Source organism: Idiotropiscis lumnitzeri, chromosome 3, assembly GCF_059441095.1.
Source record: "Idiotropiscis lumnitzeri isolate Australia: NSW breed Sydney's pygmy pipehorse chromosome 3, RoL_Ilum_1.0, whole genome shotgun sequence".
NCBI lineage: Eukaryota > Metazoa > Chordata > Actinopteri > Syngnathiformes > Syngnathidae > Idiotropiscis > Idiotropiscis lumnitzeri.
The window spans coordinates 14229384-14250666 of record NC_142393.1 but is presented as its reverse complement, the minus strand read 5'-3'; the positions used below and the strand labels follow the sequence as shown (position 1 = coordinate 14250666).

The window sequence follows — 21283 nt, the reverse complement described above, 5'->3', positions numbered from 1 at the left end:
TGCATGTTTTTTTTCCCCCCCTCCGGTACTCTGGTTAATTCCCATATCACAATAACGTTCTCACTTAGGCATAGGTGTAAACGTTGGGTGTATTTAAAATAATTTAGCCTGATGAGACATTACAGTAACCAGTGTGAGACTACAACAATATCAAAGTGCTTGCTGTGACATTGGATTCGTACTGGATGATAATATATTTTTGTTTACATTTAATCAAGCGTATATTATTTAAAAACAGCTAACAAAAAGATGGAAAATATGTTATCCCCTACAGTCTTGGATACTAACAGAAGAACTCCTTTGACAGGAAGGAGTCATGACGTCACCACAAGACGCAGTGCAACTTTCTCATTTCATTGTCAAGCAAGAATTAACTCAAAGCCAGACAGAATGGAATTTTTGTCCGCTACGATCCGTTCGTTTGCGTTGTTTTGGTGAGAATGACTTGTAAAAAAAATAAATAACAGCGAAGGTTTTTAATGCCAAAACTAAATGACCTAATGAGAAAATATTTTTTTAAGCATCCCATGAATTCATGACAAACTTTTGCTCTCATGTGGAAAGCCATTTTAGGGAATAATTGCCATGGAAAACTCGGAAAAGTGAGATGAAAAACCGTGACATGAATGTTATTTTGAAAGGCGTCACGACTTATATATGGCTTTATTTTGAAAGCTGTAAACGGAATATGCGTGACATGAGCATCTTCAACTTTTGTAATTGTCCCCAATAGGAGGAGGGCGAGGGCTGTAAAACTCAATTCGTCTCTTCATTTTTTTCTGTTTTTGGGACACTCTTCTTTGTTGTTGTTGGTCTCCACGGTTAGAAGTGACTCGCATTCACAAAACTGAAGTTTGACCTTATCGTAAGTAGTAGCACTGAATGCAAAATTCCACGTTTCGAAACTTCTCATTGAACCATGAGCGCGACCAACGTCTTCACTTTAAATCAAATATTTGATGGACGAGGGAGACGATGAGTTTTGCACTTCAGTTCACCGGTAAGTCTTTCTTAATACTTTCTTTTGGAATTGTTGTTTTTGTCTAGAAACAAGACACGGTGATGTTAGTTTGGCGTTCTTCGTATAATTATTAGTGATGATTTATAATTATTAGTTTACAACTGTTGGCACTACGCAGCAGCAGCAGCAGTATCGTGCCCGACTATTTTCAGGATCAACAGAGGAATAACTGCTCACAACCTGTCCCGTCTGACGGTGTAGAAGAAGTGAATACTTTAATACGAAGCAACAAAGAATCCAAACTTTTTTTTTCACGTAACATAGACAGGCTACCATTTGAGAGCTCTCTTTAACAACAACAATGGGAGTTTACATACAATGTTTTGTTTGATTCTTTCAAGAACCAGAATATTGTGTTCTGGGACATGGAAAGGGAAGATCCCCCCCCCCAAAAAAAAGTTTCTCCCTTTTTCTGTTCTTTGGTGATCAGCAGCAGTGGAACATGGGATTGTTTCACCCAAAACACCGATTTCTGAACAAAAAGCGGAGTAAATGTGCTTTTTGTGAAAAACATCTCAAGCATTTTTTTTGCAATTGAGATAACCCAAACTATATAGCGCCAAAAACAAGAATACACGGTTTTGATTGCAAAAACAAAAAAAAAATTAACTCCATGAAGGTCAGCATCTTTTCTCACGATTGTGACACACTTTCTACGTCTACTGCAATATATATTCTGTTCATGCGTGGGTGAGCGATTAATTAAATTGATATTGTCATCACAATGTAGTTGAATGCAATTTTCAAATCTCAAAGCAATTGAAAATACAAACAAACTTAATTTTGGTCGTTCGGTAGGCTTAATTTTTTATATATATAAAAAAATGTATTTCTTTTCATGCCTGCATAAATTCAGTCAAGAAATGCAGTCCACACATTTAGCTAACTTCAAATATGAAAATTTGAAATGATAAAACCACAAATTGTATTGCATTATTGATTATCTGATTTATGATTTATTAATTTGAACTCTTTTAAGACTGCAACCAAAGTGTTTCGGAAGTTAACAACTGTAATAAAAACAAACAAAGAAATTGTATGAGACTGAAACCTTTGTTTACAGTATAAAATACTTGTGAGGATAAGCATTTCAGAGGATGAATGAATGAAATCTATTCTTTATCTCGCGCAGATTAATTATTGTGTTTGTTAAAAGAATATGTGGGAAGAGGAGCTTGCAAAAAAATGATTGCATATTAAATCACAATTACCATAAATGTCAATTGGATTAGTTTTCAAAATCATTCAGCCTTAGTTTATAACTTAAGCATACTCTGTTCAAGTGTGAGGTGCCTTCACTTGTCCGACTTTCAACGTGTTGGCATTTTCTCTCCCTTAAGAAAATGAGATTCACTGCCAAAAACGTAATCTTCTACTCAAAATCTGTGAAAGAGTGTTCCTGGTTTTATTTATTTTATTTTTTATTTGCATTTATAATTTATATTTGCACTGGGGATTTATTATTTATATTTGCACTGGGGAGGGGAAGATCTCGAATCGTGTTGTCCACAGAGTGTAATGAGTGAATGAGTGAAAGAATAGCAATTAAATTAATTTATCACCATCATAACATCTTAGCTTACTACAGAGGAAATTTCCAAAGAAACATTTTAAGATTAAGGTGAAGCAATATTAAAAAGGACAGTTGTGTTTGGATTTGAATGGATCTCAGTTTCTGCGCCGTGTGCTGTTCTTCATTTGTCTCTGTTGTCAACTCGTCACTTGAGCCTTATTTTTTTGAGCAACCATGACAGCAACATGTGTTCCAATTTCCTTTTTTGCACATGCATTTCTTATTTGATCGTCATTACAATTGTGATTGCGTCACAGAAAAGCCCAAGAAAAAGCACATGATACTTTCAGAGTTAATCAATTTAGATGCTCACTGAGCTGAACTCTTATAAGATACACTGGCATGATGACTTTTCAACCCCCACGTTTCTGAGACCTATCTTTCCCAAAAAGGCTGCGTTTGAAGGAGCGCTGGGAATGGGACGGCCTTCGCGTTGACTCTCTTAAGACTTGAAATTGCTTCATATGTTGGACGAAATTTCCTTTTCATGATGGCACCTAAACATACCGTATTTTCCGGACCATAGGGCGCACTTTAAAGTCCCAAATCTTCCCCAAAACAAACGAGGCGCCTTGTAAAGCGACGCACCCATTATATGGACTGAGCATCACTCTCGACCATCGACCCTTTTACTAATTGGGCTGTTCAGAGTGCATGTTAGTCATTTATGTTATTGCAAGCAAGAAACGTCCCAGGTTTAGACAACAGACTGCAAAAAGCCCAAAGCACAACAGCATATCTCTCTAAACAGCCATGTGATTGGCTAAGGCTGAGTGGCTCCCAAGAAGCCATTGCTAGAATCTTTTTGTGTTATTTTTATTTCTTTTGGGTATATAGATGGCATGAGAGATACATGTTTTGTGTTAATCTTATTTCTTTTTTTCATTGTTTGCTTGTATGCTGAGTTTTTTTGGTTTTGATTTGAAACCGTGACTCTAAGGAGTGTGGTGACCAGTGAAGTCCCTCCCCTGACGTAGTCTAGTAAACGTATTGCCATAAAACCACGTATTTGGTAGAGTCAGTGTTATTGGCAGTGATTCCTTATAGCTTCAGGACATCTGTCAGTGACTTGGGGTGATACGTCTGGCAGCGGTCCCTTCAGGGATTGATCCTAGTGAGCCAGCTCGCGCGAGCTCAGCTAGCGTGAGCTCAGCTAGCGTGAGCTGAGCTACCGCGAGCTGATCTAGCGCGAGCTCGCGCCTTGTAGTGCGGCGCGCCTAGTATATGCATTAAATAAATAGCACCCTCAGCTGGTGTTGCGCCCTTTGATGCAGCGCGTCTTATGGCCGTAAAAATACGGTAAACATTGCTAATTTGTCGTGTCTGATAAATCACACATTTCCTTGTCCTCAGTATTATTAGCCCATATTTTTTACATCGAGGCCATTGTCACATGGTTCAAATGTATCAGATCTCAACATAGCTCAAATAAGTGGTTGCAACATGTGCCCCATAATTATGGATAGTCTGCTGATCCGTCTTCCTGCAGTGCAGGAAACACAGCTCAGACCTTCCTGTGAAAATGCGCAAATAATGCAAGTGGGTCAGTTTGGGAGACACATTGTCATTGCACGCCACTGGAAGCGCATTCCAGTGCAAGCGCACATTCGATTGAGGTCAGGCCAAAACAAAGGCGACACTTGACTGACAGAATGGCTCTGGTTAAATCTATTCCCCAAATTCCTTCATTATAGCGCCACTGGAATTTAGCACATATCATTATGAAGATCATGAGTTGTGTTGTGGAATTTGGCAAGACAAGCCCCCCCTCACAACCCTCCCCCACAAGTGTACACTGACTACATTGATGTCATGGTGAATGCTGCTGATGAATATGTTTGTATCTAGAGGACCTAAAATATAAAATCATAAATGTTCCTGTCACAATTGCAAACTGAAACATGAAGAGAAAATTGGTATACTTTTTTTTTTTTTTTTTTTTTAGCGCGCCACTCAATATCTTCTAATCTGAGCACAAAAGACTCAATTCATCATTCTTTTGTCATTTCAAATGAATCTTTTTTCAAGAGCCTTTATTCTGTTACCAATTTGGAGCTATAACTGGTTGAGCAGACAATCGTGGCACAGATCAATAGTGAAGAGAGAGATTTTGGATCTGGGAGAATAATACGAACACTAATAGAAATATCAATAAATAATCTCAATTGGGAGCATTGCAAGACGCCGCTGCACTTTTGTTCCAGAATAGCAAAAAAAGGACAATCAGATAGAATGGTTTTTTTTTTAAACGCTTTTCCCCTTCCCCTTCAGTAGGCTGTCGATGCAAACTGCACTGCAGACTTGGCGGTGAACCGAGAAGAGCTAGTTAGTAAAGAAACACCGTTTTGCGAAATGTATTCAGGATTATGAATAACGGGCCACTTTCTCCAAATATCAAATGTCATTGTCATTTGCTTTGTCTCTTCTGTTAAAACTGGAAAGAAAACCATTTTCTTTTAAAGCCAATTCACCCAGCCGCTGGCTACATATATTTGTCACGTGGTTTAAAACGTTTGCCAAAAGTTGCTCTTCGGTAGTGGAACCAGGACCAGAATTGTAGCTGCAGTCCTGAAACATTACTCGTGAGGAGTTACGTTTTGTTTTGTTACCTTGAGACTTGAACTTTGCAATATTTTAATATGAATATGTACTGTCTATGGTGCAAACCTTAACCTCAGGGATCACAATTTGTCCAATTACGACTATTATAACAAAAAAATTCTACCTCAAATAATTTTTTTTTTAGTGTGCCCTTCAATGTTCCTGTATGTAATAATTGATGCAACTTCTGGCATTGCCTCTCTTGATGTTTGTTTTTTATAGAATTTTTTTATATGGATCACTGCAGTTTGATATCCAATATTGTACTCTGACGGATATGGGATGCATTTGTGTCACGTGCACTGTTTGCCAACCAATCACAGGACACATTTCGATTTACATTCGTCACACTCACAATTTTTCAGTCTTCAGTACACTAAACATGCATGCTTTTGGGGTATGTGGGAGGAAAATGGAGAAACCAGGACAAACCCACAGTCACACCTGGAGAAGTTAGAAACGGCACAAAGGAAAAAAGTGCAAACCAGTGGGTCACCATACTGCTGACCGGTTTGTACCTGTAGTTTATTTGATCACGTTCCGGTTTCCTTTTGTAACAGATTTGTCATGAAGTAGTTGATGTGTTTCTCATTTAAGATTATTTAAAATGTTCTGGAAATATTTTTTCCCCTTCATACTGCAAACTACTTGGCAAAATACAAGTATCTTGAGGTCACGTAGTACAAGCATTGGGGACCTCAGACGGCCATACTCTTCTTCGTCAAAAGTGTGGTAAAAATGTTTCCATCTGTCACCTACAGTTATTTATCACCGACTCTTTTTTTATGCGCTAGCATTCCTGTGCAAAGTATTTGCCAACACTTGCACATACAGTCCTCTATTTTAAAGCTCCCGCATGTGAAAGTGAGCCCTGAAAGCACTAAATAAGATTTGATGTTCTGCTGTGTCATTGGTAATTCCGATTTGGTCCGTCTATGTGGGTAAAGACAAAACCGGCCGAATTCGCCCGAGGCCTCAACGAGGCTTGGGTCAGCTCAAGACATGACACGCAGTCATTGTCTTCACTTGTATTTTCTTATTTTTACTGCTTTTATTTGGGGAACGAGGCCTTGACAGGGGTCTGTCCTTCCTGAGCCTCTTCCTGGCTTGTAGATGGCCTCACATGTGTTCACTCTGCTTGATCCTGCAGTGAGCTGTCTGGACTTGTTTTAAACGCACCGAGTGATCAATCGGTGATTTTTTTTTTTTATGTGTGTGTGTGTGTGTTTACTTTTTAGGTTTACAAAAGGAGGGAAGGAGACTCACGCAAGAACTAGAAGGCACATTAGGACTGTGCGCACTCACGAATGGCGAACCGGAGGCGAGCTGACTTTTACCCCCGCTGAACATGCTGGCTCTGAGTGTGGAGCAAGGCAGGAGAGGGCGTGCTAATGTCGATCGTCTGCAGAAGGGGCCTGCAGTAGGATGGCAGGACCGGCATTCTCCCGAGCAGCGACGTAACATCAGGGAGAGGATCTCCCAGTGGGAATGTCGCAGTAAGGATTTTTCCATGAAAGTCAACCCTCTGAGTGGCGCCCGAATTCCGTCTGATGATGTCCTGAGCAACGGGTGTTCGAACAAGGGCCTCCATCCTAAAGATCTTGCTAACGCTAAGAGTTTCGCTTTAGATTTTCGGGAATCCCAAGCACAGTCGAGGAAGTGCAAGATTGGAACAAAGACTGAGTCCTCGCACAAATGCTCCGCAAAGTTTTTCACCTCTAGCACAGGAAACAAGCCGACACAACAACCGCTGTTGCCTTTCATAAATTCCAACGCAGACAAAATCACAGTTGATGGCGAGCTCAAATCAGACTGTCTCTTGGATGTCGATGTCGAGTCCAAACATCTATCGCAGTTAGCCGATGACGACGACGACAACATGCCCGCTGGGAACTTTTATACATCTCGGGGCTTCTGGCGGAGTCTTGAAGGGGACCGATTTCTTTGGGAGAAAGGCAGAACATCCTTGGGTGAAGCTCCTCCAAAACCACAGCGGACGTTTAAGTATCAGGGAGCTCAAAAGGACGTGGTGCCACCTAACGGCAGATCGACTCAAAACAAGCAACCGAGTTGGAGGGGTCGCAGGGTTGCCCTCCCGCCAAGCTTCCCACCCCCTCCATGTCCTGTCGCCAGGACCAATGGACTTTCAAGACGTAAAAATAACAGGTGGGTTGATGTACAAAATGAGATTGCCAATTTAAATTTTAATCAGCATAAAACACTAACTCAACTGTTTTTTTTTTGTAATTATTCCCTCGTGTTATCCTTTTTGATTCAATACTTTGAATACTTAGTCTTTTTCAGTTGCACCTCACCAATGTTTTTCGTTTTGTTGCTATCAGCAGAAGTTGGTGTTTTAGTTGCTTTAATGCCTTGTTCTGACAGAAGTGCTGGTTTGCACCCAAGTGTGATGTCACATGGTATCTGCCAGCATTGTTCCCTATTTTTTGATGAAGATGTAGCGCAGCGTCGTCGTCATCTCCTGGCTTGATCGTGCCGTCATTGGCATTCACTTACGTAACTGTTGATCGGGTAGCACGCCTCCAAGTCCTGACTCGTTTGAAAATGTGACCTCACGTAACGATCACACCCGTGAGACTGTGACAGAACTATGCTTGAGGATTAGCACGGTAGGATATTTCGTGACCGACACTCGCAAATAATCGGAGATTATAGCATGATTGCAGCATAGAAATACTGTAAAATAATACTTGAATATACATGAGGGCGACTTAAATGCTTGAAGGTACCACACAGTTATTAATCATATATACTGTTTTAAATATGGGCAAAATAGAATTTTTCAGAAGCATAACACATTCCGCCACACACAATTGCAGCTTGTTTTATCGTAATGACCGCATAAATTATTTCTAACGTGACGCTTCAGTATATAGGTCAAGTCTATTTATGATCATTTTCTAGTTTTCAACATAAAGATTACCGAGGGGGAAAAGTGCTATTTTGTTTCTGCGGATCGTCTTTGACCACTTCCCATAATTCTACAGGAGGTCCTTCGAGTACGAAGACGCGCTGTATCCCACTGCGAAGCGAGGCACGCTGCAAAACCAAACTCGGCACTCAGGCCTTCACCATGCATATTCTGATGACAATATTTATGAAGACATTGTCTGTAAGTTGAGCTTGTGTGTGTTTTTACTTCTAAGTTAGTGATTGTCGTCTTTGTTTGCATAGTCGTCCGCCACAGAATTTCTTTGGTAGGCAGAACACGGAGAGCTTTTTATTTAGCTCTCACTTACATGTTGTGTTACTTGAGCTCTCATCATGGTTGTACTATTTTGTGTGTTCTTTTTGCGCAACATATCTATACAAATACAGTAACGTCAACAATTGAAGGAGGATCTACTCAAATACACAGCGTGTACGTCATGTTACTTGACTTTACTCTTGGGCCCTCTGCTCATTATTCTTGGCAATTGCCGCTTTCCATTCCACACTTAACAAGTAACACATTGGATTCCAGGCATTTGGGTTGATTGTGTTTGTATTATGTGTGTTTAAATTTCTCCCATTACTTGGTTTCTCTTCAGGTGACGTGACCAGAGATGACCCCTATGAGGATGTCAGGTTACCCCCAATGTGTCTTCCTGTCACCAGGCCACAAAACATAAAGGTAAGGAGGGAATACAGTGAATAGATTCCATTTTGCAGATTTGGTTTGTAATATGCAATACAATACATTTTTATGTAGCATTTTCACAACAGCTGCAATTGGAGCATATGCTCCATTATCTGCTGAAAAACTGAAAAACTCACTTATTTGCTGTTTTTGTGCTTGAGCCCCCCCCCAAAAAAAACTGAAAAGTGTTTTGTCACAACCTTGTGGCATTTATAGGCAATTACAATCCTTTTTGCTGAGCGTGTTCTTCTGGAATTTTTGCTATTCGCCGCAGGCATCCAAGTCTATGCCCAACAAATAATGTCGGTTCACTGTAAAGCAATAGTTCCCTACAGATTCATTATGTTGTAATTACATTGTAATCCGAACAAACTTTGTTACAGCCCGACATAAAAACCCAAGCCATCCAAGGGGGCTCTCGCAAAGTGGAAAGGAGGACAATGCCGCCATTAAGATCAACCATTACCGATGCGACCAAGTCTGGGACCCCCCGACGCATAAGTGCTCATAAAATTCAGAAGACTCCTCTGGTAATAATAACGGCATTTGATTTTCACATTGTATTCCATGTGCCATTCAGTCAGTGAGGCAGTGGTTTTGTTGCAATGTGGTCAAACAAGTGACGTCATTTGCTTCGGTGGAGGATATAAATGGAGGCGGTGTTGTATGTAGACGGAAGTAGCCAGACAGTGAACACAAGAAATAGTGGTTGAGCAGCTTAAGAGCACATTTATGCGAATAAAGACAACATATGAGGCATGGCGATCGAAAGTGACTTGACAGAAATGGTCTTTCCCAATAAGGTAAAATAACAATTTACTATTTAAAAGAGACCTATGTTGGCTGCCATCTTTTAAACCACTTTATGGAACCATAATCATATGTACTTTTCCAATTACAAAAGTGTCTGACGTTGCTATACTCTATGAACTATTTTAAGGGGTCTGTAATTATGGGGCACCTGCCATGACTCATGTTGTGTTAGCCCTATTGTCAGTGCTAATACTACTCGGACTGAGTTCTGTTCAGGAGTCAGTGTAAATGTTGATTTCAAGACATGACGTTATAATTCAAATGAGTTGTTTGTGTGAACAAATACATTCATCAACTTGACTATTTTAACATTTAACCATTTAACAAAGGCACATTTACCACTGACCATTCAATTCAAGCAGAATCTCTTCCCCAAATGCTGGTTGACCCTCTATTTTTATGATATAAAATAACACACAATCAATGTGCCCATTTGAACTTCTTTCAACTTTCAACTCCACTCTGGAGTCTGTGAACAATCAGGAATCTTCATTTTCTGGGGCCGGCTTAACGTGTTTTTCAATGTACTTTGAAATAGTTTTTTTTTCGCCAAATGCCACATGTGCCATGCTTCTCTTTGATTTTAATTTAGTAATAGCCACCAAAGCATGTTCACCTGTGTGTCTGTTTCCTACCACACAGTATGTCAATAAGATCGAGACGATATTTGATGACAAGCGTGGGAGGAAGCGAGTGAAAAACCAAGGAGTTCCAGTGCGAGGTGACCCCTCCCCCCCCCACACACACACGCACACACACACACTAATGTGTTGTTCTCAGAAAGTATGCTCCAGCATTGTGACATGAGAGCCCAACAATGAACGTATTAAAACCGAATAAAAAAAAAAAATCATATATGGTAAATCAAACCTGCAGTGTGTGATGAATAAATATGATAGACCTTTTTTTTTTTGCAAGAAATTGTTGAATGTCGTGGTACGCCATAGTTTCATATTGGAGTGCTTGTTACCTGAGCACCAAGCATTGAGCAGTCGAGTAAAAACATATTTTTAAATATATTATTTGTACACTACCTTCATGCAAAGATATTGAGTTGTAAAAGTGTTACAAATGGCCCTTTATATGTAGAAAATTACCTCTGAACTGAATGATGAATAATCATTCATAATTATGTTACATCCACGGATTGCGTGGACACCACAAGTTAGCTTTTCACTTCGCAAAATGCTTGTTTTTGAACTCTGCACCATTCAAATCTTGTTAACTCAAGGCCAAGAATACACTGAAGAAATAAAAACATTTTATTGTACGCGTCTGACCAATAAAACCGGACACCATGCTCAACACAGCTTACTCTGTCGTTGTAGAATAAACAAAAAGAGTTTCTTAATAAAGCGGGGTCATGATTGCTATATTTCAGCACTCAAAGTACATTCACACACAAACGACAGCACAAATTTCAGAAGGGTTGTTGATTTTATCACTGTAGTGTGTTTGCAATATTGCAAAATCTGGTGATTAAATTATAAAGGGAGAAAAATATTAACTCTGGAAGTGGGTTGACGTTCGGCTACACACTTGCAGCTTCACTTCCTTTTAAACCGCAAATGTACTTCAAATTATTTTGAGTCGATTCGCTCACCTTTTGATAAATCACACACTCGGTCGGCCAAATGCAGTCGACGACGCTAGGGATTCAATTGACTGTGACTCCTTTCCGCACCGCCGCATCTTACTAACCTCTCCTTTCTTCAACTGGCCAGGCGAGACCAGTGGGACTGAGAGTGACCCCGAAGACAATGGCAAAGGTAAGACACTGAATTTTCCATTCAAGTGAAGGATGAAATTATCATTGACACCTAAAGTATCAGCAATCCAACAAAATGACTTCATTTGACAAACAAGTAGGATAATATTAGCTGTTCTGCCTCAGTTAATGTCTCATGCCGTACTTCTTACGTTCCTTGCAGAGGCAACCACAACATACCTTTATACTGTATGTGGTTGTAGCAGAGGTAACACTATACTTGTATGGGCATGAAACAGATTTATTATAACTGTGGCTTCTTTCATCCCAGCAAAAAAAAAAAGAAAAAAAAAATCCCCCACTATATCGTGGTTGACCCATTATGGTTCTATCAGATTTTTGCGTGTTAAACATTCTCTATCGGGGAAATTCTTGGTATATCTCGGTTTATAGCAGGGTTTTTTTTAGGAGCAAGATGCATTTCCCGGCTCAATGAAAGAATATACTGTTTGCCACTGTGACCGGCATACTCTAGGCTAGTTCATCATGTGAATTCTGGCCAACCGCAACACAGACGAGCAAAAAAAATTGCAGACTCATAATCCTGACAGTTGTCCTCTAAAGGTCTTAAAATGCGACAGAGAAAAACATTTCTACCTTTTCTTTGGTAAGATTGGATTTATAATTGGTGTCACTGATGAGACACAAATGTCATACAACTTTTAAATATTGTGATTGTGATTTCACCTCCTAATGAGAATTTCGTGAGAAGTCTCAAATGATCTTTAAATGTTTGAAATTAAAACCTCTCTACCGTTCATCATTTTGATGGTGATTGCTTAGTAGTACAGCATTAGTCCCCGGCTTGTTTTGCTGGTCAAAATTGCTTTAAATGTAGAATAAGAACCAACTTGATGTGCTTTGACCTAAAAAAAAAAAAATAATCAGAAAAAATATTTTCTGCTGATCACAGTAAACTACATTTTGGACACAATTCCCCAAATTTCTTGTTAAAAAAACCGTTAATGTCGTTGTGTGGTGTCCAGCAGGCTTAAGGAGATCCGTTTTCAAACAGTCGACACTGAAGCGAAGGCCAGGCTATCGCACGTTGGAGAAAGATCTGATCCAGGCACAGCAGCAGCAGCTCTTCCAGATCTTTGTGGTGGTGTCTCTGAGGAAAGGTTCCCCAGCCAATACATACTCCCCTGAAATAACGCAACAGTTCCCAAAAATGGTTTGTAACGTCCATGTTTCATTGGTAGTAAGTAGAGATGACCTTTGATTGTTTGGGAATCGCTTATCTGACTTTCGACCAGACACCGCAGAATGGATTGCTTCTGGATTTCAATGCATGAATTGTTCCATTTCAGTTTGAAAAGTCATCCAGGCTCTCCAAGGAGGCCGAAGATCAGCTCAAGGTCATTCCCAAATTCTGCTTCCCTGACATACGTGACTGGAAGCCTTCAGCACACACACCGAGGTGAGCGATAATGAAGCATGACGTTTGACATTTCTGTAATGTTGGTCCACAATGAAAAAAATACTTTGTTGAGATTCCCATGAAATTACAAAAAAATGGTGTTACTTGTGAAATTCTAACATTCTGTCTTCACTTTATTATGAAATGTCAGATGACCAAATGAAACAAAGGGTGTTTGCAACATTACAAACATTCCTTCTCATAGTTCTAAATTGGTCCGTTACGACCATTATTAGGTGCACCACAGTGACCTTTACTTCCCCTTTGTGCGCTTCCCAAAACAACAAAATCCCACCATTCATCCGCATTCAATTTACTGTATCTCACTTGCTTTATGTGTAAAAAGACACGTCCAATCCTCATTAGTCCATTCGGACCTTTAGAGGCCAAGTCATGCCTGACAAAAGTGTTTCTGTATCTTCATTTTCCAGTGAAACCTTCTCCTTCGTCCTGACTGGGGAAGACGGGAGCCGCTGGTTTTGTTACTGCCGTAAGATCCTGGTGAGTCACTTTAGCGTGATGTTTTTGTGATGACATGGCTTCCAGCCACACGCTTGCGCAACTCTGTAGGCTCAGTGCGTGTGAATCGTGGAGCAAAAACCACATGACTGAAAGTGAGAAGCATTTCCCGTCTTTTGTCTTGCAGGGAGCCGTCAAAACACTTTCTCCCCCATGCTGTCTTTTTGGGTTGAAATTATGCGGCCTTGCTGTTGTGTTGTGTGGCTTTGGACTGTTGTGTGCTGGCAGAGATTTTTTTTTTGAGTTTTACAGTTACATATGATTGCTGCCTGTGTGGTTACACGACTCTTGTTAACGCCATAGACGTTTTTTTTTGTTGCCTTTGACTATGAATGCTTTTAAAGCCACCTTTCTGTGCTGTAAAGTCTCATGTTGTTAAACATAACTGCGTGTTCTCAAGTGCTGACAATTGAGCATTGCTACCATGGGTGTGTCTGATATATGAAACGTTTGTCTCCTTAAAGCCCAGCGGAAAGGGCAAAAGGCTCCCTGAGGTTCATTGTGTCGTCAGCAAGTTGGGCTGTTTCAACCTGTTTGCAAAGGTAAAGCAAGCACACACTGCAGCTTTGAGTGCGTTTCATTCAGATTATTTATTTTTTTTCTAGGGCCATCAACCATTTGATAGGCGTGGCCAAACTACGGCCCGGGGCCACATGCAGCAGCCCGTTAAATGTTTTAACCCGCGCGCGAACTTGAAAAAATTAAATAACTAAACCTTGTTCATGTTTTATTTTCCCTGTAATTCTGAGGTGTCCCCACTAGGGGGCGCACTCTAAGACATATACATCGTTGTAATGCATTTACTCACTTTCATTTAAAATTAAATGTATTTTTTTTCTCCGATGAGGTGAGTTACCAAAATACTCCATCCATCTGCTCCTGGTCCGGCTCCTCTGTCAAATTCTAGAACCCATTCTGGCCTGCCAATCAAAAAGTTGCCCACCGCTGGGCTAGAAACTAGGCTATCTCACATTTTCATTACGAGAATGCGGAATTGCCTGTTGTCCCAATAGATTTGAAGTGACAGCAGTACCCGGAAGCACCAATAATTTGCCTGCCTCTTTGTGTGTAGATTTTGGAGGAGGTGGAGCGGCGTCGAGAGATTTCCCCGGCACTAGTTTACCCCTTTATGCGAAGTGTGATGGAAGCGCCTTTCCCAGCTCCAGGCCACACAGTCATGGTCAAGAGTTTCCTGCCTGGCACTGGGAATGAGGTAAGCCACAGGAGGGAAGTGTTAATTAGCAGTTTTGTTCCTCTGTGTCTGAGTTCTGTGAGGCTGTCCGTGTAAGGGTACATTTACACTCTGTCCTGTCGACCGCGGCAGCCCCATTTGCCCGAAATGTTGTGAGCCGTGGGATTTTGAGAATTTTTTATTTTTTTTTTGCACTCTCTTTGCAGGTGCTGACTTTGTGTCGTCCGGTCGACTCCAGACTGGAGCACGTGGACTTTGACACGCTGCTCCAGTGTTTCAGCGTGGGAAAACTCCTGCAGGTGTTCGCTTCGCTTCTGCTTGAGAGGAGGGTCATCTTCGTCGCTGAAAAACTCAGGTGCTCCCCCACCTGCACACGCGTCTGTGTTCTTTTCTCAATTGACCCTCCTCGATGAAAGACATCTCTTCATCTTGCTTCAAAGCTTGTGTTTCCTCTGATCTGCTAGTGTGCTGTCCCGTTGCGGCCACGCAGTGCTGGCGCTGCTGTACCCGTTCACTTGGCAGCACACCTTCGTGCCTGTGCTTCCTACCAGCATGTTGGACATCAGCTGCTCCCCCACGCCTTTCCTCATTGGGGTGCTGGCCCCTTGCTTGCCACAAGTGCTAGAACTCCCGATAGAAGAGGTTGGTCACAATTTATTATCAATGTTACTCAACTGTCTATAATATTGTCTTCAATTATTGCTCTTTATGAATCTATAAGGGGTATCGTTTTTGTCTCATTTTTATTGACGGAAACAATAAAATGTTGCTTTAAATTCAGTTTAAAAGGTGGCTAGAGAAAGTAATTACCGTACTTGTTATGTCCGACAATAGAAATGCAGGTAGCAGAATTTGTTTCTCTCTCTCTTCCTGTCACATGAAATGACAGACAAAACAGTTGAACCTTGCGAACTTCAGTGACAGTCTAGCTTTTGTGTTTATTTTGTTAACTTTGAGTCTTTGCCTTCCCTGGATATGAATGTGAATCTTTTTTTTTTTTTTTTTTTGGACAACTTTTGCAGGTGCTCATTGTGGATTTGTGTGCAGATGAGTTTGTCAGTCAGGTGCGTAAAAAAAATATTTGCCTCCTTTGAGAGTTTCCCCACTTTAATGTTTAAGATCATCAAACAAATGTAAAGATTAGACCAAGCTAACCACCGTAAATATAAAGACATTTGATTCATTAAGGGAACAAAAACTATTCAAAGCTGCCCAGTCTACAGAAATGACTCCTAGAGCACCGTGATGACTCATCCACCAGGTCACAAAGGAACCCAGGACCACGACTAAAGAACTGGTGTCTTCCCTCACCTCAATTAAAGTCCTGCGTTCGTGACTTAAAAAAAAAAAGAAGAGATGGGCAAAAACGTCATCCGTTGCAGAGTTCTAAGGCAGAAACCACTGCTGACCAAAAACAATCTTACTGTTGCGGTTTTTATGGCCGAACAAAATGATGGTTTAGAAACTGCTTTTTGTAGGGTTTTTTTTGTGGTCTTTGACTAATTTTTAAATCTGTTTGATGATGGGAAACTTTTAAGCGTGACAGACATTTAAAAACATAAAATTGGTATGGGGCAAACGCTTTTTCACACCACTGTAGACTGCACTGTATAAAGCGCAAAAATGTTATTATTATATGTGAATCTATAAGATACCAAGACCCACTTGAATCTCTTTACTTTTATTTGGCAAAATAATATTACATTGAATACAACAAAATCAAATGCGGTGTTACGGGAAAGGGAAAATAATCTTATGCCCCCTCGCTGTGCAGCTCGGAGATGAAGACTGCATCCTGCCTAGTAAACTGCAAGCAGCATTGCAGCAGATTCTAGAAGAGCGGGAAGAAATTCTTAAGCAAGATGACGGAGACACTGCTGAAGGTTTGTGTAATGCACATCACAGCAATAGCATTACTTTTTAGATTCGTGAGTCACATTAAAACACTGCCAGATCCTTCATTGATGCATTTTGTAAATGAGTCGAGATCCTCGGTCGAACGATTCACATCCATGTTCATGAACATGTCTATTCATGTTTTTAACATTTGTACACAAAGAATATTAGGATTAAAAAAAACTACTGAAATCCAAACTATAATTGAAAATCGTTTTCGACGAGTGCTTTAAAAAAAAAACAAAAAAAACCAAAATGAATAAATATTCCCGGTTATATAAAACTAACAATAATCAGGGGTGTGGCGGCCATTGGGTGTTTGCGAGAGCTCCCTTACGACAGGTCCATTCCAGGCCGAATTGGTCACGCATCAATGGTCAATGCAGGTGTGGCCTTAAATAAATAAATAAACTCCCCAAAAAATTCAAATTGTTTTAATTGGTTCTCAGGGCGAGTTTCTTAGTTTTTATTAGTTTTTGATTATTCAAAAAACAGTTTAGTTTTAGGTAATTTCAGCATTTTATTTAATTTTTTTGAAGTGTTTTACATGTACATGTGATCAAGATTAAAAAAAAAAAAAAAAAAAGACCATGGTAAGTATTGTGCAGTAAAAATTAAACAAAAAGAAATCAACACATTGTGATGACATAGGGTACAATTTACATTTTTAAAAATCCATAGACTTTGAATCACACGAAGTGACGTGCATACTGCTTCTAAAATTAAATGTCGGCATTCATGGATGTGTCCTAATTCAAATAAAACTAGGATGCCTTTAATGCTTTGGTGTCTCATTCAGATCAGCCGGTGGACGTGTGCTCCCTGGTGTCGGAGGCCTTTGTGCGTTTCTTCGTGGAGCTGGTGGGCCACTATCCTCTCCACATGGCCGAGTCGTCCAACGGGAGCAGGGAACTTCAGCGTGACAACTTCCGCAAGTCTCACCCGTCGCGCGGCGTCCGTCAGTTTTTGCAGCTCTTCATGGAATCTCAGATGTTTGCCGGCTTCATCCAGGACAAGGAGCTACGGAAGGGAGGAGGAAGAGGTAATGCTGACCGTCTATTATTTATAAAAAAACAAAACAAAAAAAAAACAAGGAACTATTACAAAAAAATTTGAGTCACCATGTTAGTTTAAAAAAAATATGGGCCTCATTTAGTAAAGTTAAACCAGGATCATGTCTGACCAACAGGCCAACCACCCCACTGTATTTTCACACGTTTCTGCCTGAATGCAAAAATACTGGAGGAGTAGATGCAAAAAGATCTATTTAGGATGCGTCTTGTGAGTTACTGTATCAGACAAAGAGGTATTGTGGTTGCTGATTTTGCATCTTTAAAAGCAGCACTTGTGTAGCTAACCAGAGCTGCGGCTGCTGTGGTAAGGAGAAGGCGTAGGAAAAATAAGCAATGAGTAGTAGAATGTTTTCTGCTCTTGTGAACATTTTTCAAATGCTAGAAACAACAATTAATAAGATGTACTGGATAGTCTAATGAGCAAGGCAATTTTGGAGCTTCCAAAATGATCTAAAGGCTGACTTGGAACCAATCACATCCGATTACCACTCAGGATGAGTTCAAACAAACCTTAAAAGTAGAAAAGCGCAATACAAGTGAAAGAGGTTGCCGGCGCCCCCAAAATTATGTTTGTTTGTGTTTAACCACCTTTTGGTATTTTATTTATCAAAAAACTGCCACGCACTGTGCTCAGGCCAAAAGTATGGCTCATAAAACTTGTGCTTTGGTGCCATCTTGTGCCATCTTGGTGCCAAGCGCCTACGTTTAATTGACGAGAAGAGCTTCATGTATTTAAGTAAGCCATAACGTTGTCTAATAGGGGAAGCAAATGTGGCTGACCACAGGACACTAGTTTCAAAATCGGAATCACAAGAATGAAAAAAAAAGGGCCTGTCCAAATTGTTGTGGGCTTTTCCAACCAAAATATACATTTCTGGGTATAAGCAAGATTCAGCAACGAAGCCATAAGTAGTGGAAACGTCTTGCCTTAAAAATGACAACCTCTCAGGGAAAAAAAAAACTTCCCCTCACTAAAATTTCTAAACGCTGCTTTGTTCAAGTTATATTATTACTTATATTGCTATCCTACGCCATTGCACACTAACTAACATCACCCAAAACTCATGTTCAACCTTTCATTTATTATGCTGCAAATAAAATTGCCATTTATTACGCTGTCATTGATTTAAATGGTATAAACATAGAGCCAGCGTCAGCCTTTGCACATCAAAGTCTGCAAAAAGCCTTTTACTGTAATGTCCTGTGAATAATACGCCTCCTTACATCATACGCCCCGTCAAAATGATCCTTAATAAGCTGTTTATTCTCTGTACTTGTGTTTCAAATGGTCCCCAGATTTGCTGGTTTCCTTTATTGTCAGAGTGAATAATAGGAATGAATAACAATATTATGCATACCAATAAAGTGTAAATGCTTTGAAATCCAGGTTAAAAACGATGCTCTTTTTTCTCTTGATAAATAATGTTCAAACACGTTTTAAAAACATCTTTTCCAAAATCTTCTTCTTTCACTGTATGCACTTTTAGTAATTTTAGAAAGATTGTTTTTATTTAATTTTTTTACGTTTGAATGTCTTTAACTCTTCTGTTTGTATTTGCTTTTATAAGTTGTACTTTTAATGATGTGAAGCACGTTGAGTTGCTTTGTGAATGACATGCGCAATATAAATAAAGCTGCCCGGGGCTCCAGACTCTCCCACAAATGGTGGTCGTCCGCCCTCAAAATTTGTACAATTTTCCTCCCGTTTCTTCCACCCTTAAAATCTTCTATTGTACCCCTAAGCTTCAGGTTAGGGGCCACCTTGCTCAGAGTTAAAAAAAAATCTATAGCCTTGCACTGCCTTGCCTACAGATGCTTCCGGAAAATTTTGGCACTGACTAAACATCTTAAGAAAAGCGCAATGGCACCATTTGGTGGCTGTAAAAAAAAAAAAAAAATTAACATGATATGCGCAGAACATGCGCAGTACTTAGATTTCATCATGAAACCAATGCTGAGAACATCCGTATGTTAAGTAATAAAGAAGTTATAAGCTCTCATTTCTCTGTACTTCACATCCCCATAATAATTCCTGCCGTAATGTTCGTCTTTCCTGTGCAGGACTTTTTGAAACAAGAGTGGCCGAATATTTGGACTCTTCTCCCGACCCGGAACCAAGCGGAGTCAACAAATTTCTTAAAGGACTGGGTGAGCCTTATTCTTTTATTCTATTATTATTCAAAACGTAACTGCTCACCACAGCTTATTGTTATTTGCCTCTTCCAGGAAACAAGATGAAATTTCTACAAATCAAATGAAAATAATCATCCAACATTTGCAGTTTAATCATAATTTGAGGAGGGACAAGTGACTTTGTAAGAAGTGATTCATTCAAACTGGAAAAGCCTCCTCGCTTTTGTACGTTGATGAGCGACTCAGTACAGAATGTCTCGGTGGATTTGCAACAAATATTCCTTCGAACTGACCTCCAATAAGTTGTTTTCATCTTGGAGAGTTCTATTTGAGTTCAAATGTGCATGCAAGTATAAAGTGGCGTCTTTCGGATTAGCCTGATGCATGTTTTTGTACATAGTCATGTAAGGCACAATCTGTGGAGAAGTGCGTTTATTTGTCTGCCGTCTTGTCTGATCAGAACATTTCAGTGTTAGACTGATTCTCCTCTCCCTCTGCGGAAACTGGATTTGTACATATTTATTGTTATTTTTTTTGGTATACATTTTGCACATTAAGAACCTGTGAAAACATGTTTTGAGACTTTTTTTTAAAAAGATGATTAAATAGTCAAGGGTCCCGCATAAGCGGGCTACAAGAAAAGTATTGCATTCATAGTCGTCTTTTATTTGTGAATGCACCACCATCAAATTTCAAAAAGCTGCTGATTCATGACTCACTACACGATGCTCCAGTGCGCCAATCTTTCACCAGATTTTCACCGTTGTGATCACTAATGCGGCTTTTTATAGAAGTGACTTGAATGTATTAAAAATCCCCGGATGCCCGAGGATTCCGGCACAACAGGTTACATTCTGAAGCCTTGCCCTGTTTTCAGCTCGAACAACCAGTATCTTCAATTGCTCTGTAATAAAATTGCTTGGATAATTAGATTTTAATTAAAGTAGCACAAAAACATGAACTGAATGCAAATCCGTTTTTAGCGCCGGGATCACCCGCTTCAATCAATTGGCAGTTGACTAAAATATTGTGGTTGGGAGACGCTCCTGCAGAACCACCTGTAACTGATCATTGTGAAGGAACCCTTGACGGGAGAACTAATAATCATTATTACAGTCATCATAATATCATTTTTGGAGAAGAACTGTCTAGAGGTATAAAATAGGTGGATTTGGTTTGAAATTTCTCTTTCCACTTCAAAATGTCAACAATTTATAGTAAGCCGTGGTGTTCGTGGGAAAAAAGTTTTTTTTTTTTTTTAAAGAACATTTATTAAAATGAAGTCACTGTACCATTTTGCATGTTTTCAACATGAACGCGGTGTTTCAAAATAGAAACATACAAAAACTTTTACTTAATGATGCAATTCAAATTTATTGCACATAAATCAATTATACATTTTTTGTTTGTTTGTTTGTTTCAAAGTTTGAGGCGTTACCTGCCCACACAATTTTGTGGTGATTTCAGTCAAATTAAAATAGAGGTCAAAATCTGCAAAAGGATTTGAAGCGCAACTCCTCAAGGAAATGTTGTTAAGTGAACATTTTCTGGTTGAAACAAGTACATTTATGTACAATAACATTTCTAACTTCATACGGCACTAAAATGTGCTACATTTTATTAAAAGCTGCCAA

General features: G+C 39.8%; 1 protein-coding gene across 1 annotated transcript; it reads left to right on the top strand.

Annotated features, from left to right (window-relative positions):
* Window positions 1-706: 706 nt before the first annotated feature.
* On the top strand, window positions 707-20236 carry dennd2c (DENN/MADD domain containing 2C). The gene is made up of 19 exons (XM_088291461.1): window positions 707-1000; window positions 6434-7361; window positions 8204-8328; window positions 8747-8829; window positions 9219-9365; window positions 10291-10369; window positions 11373-11417; window positions 12403-12590; window positions 12727-12836; window positions 13268-13337; window positions 13820-13897; window positions 14428-14568; window positions 14754-14902; window positions 15012-15189; window positions 15570-15611; window positions 16322-16430; window positions 17243-17485; window positions 19578-19664; window positions 19743-20236. The coding sequence occupies exons 2-19, from the start codon at window positions 6544-6546 to the stop codon at window positions 19772-19774; spliced, it is 2724 nt and encodes a 907-aa protein (XP_088147587.1). The 5' UTR covers window positions 707-1000; window positions 6434-6543; the 3' UTR covers window positions 19775-20236.
* The last annotated feature ends 1047 nt before the right edge of the window (window positions 20237-21283 follow it).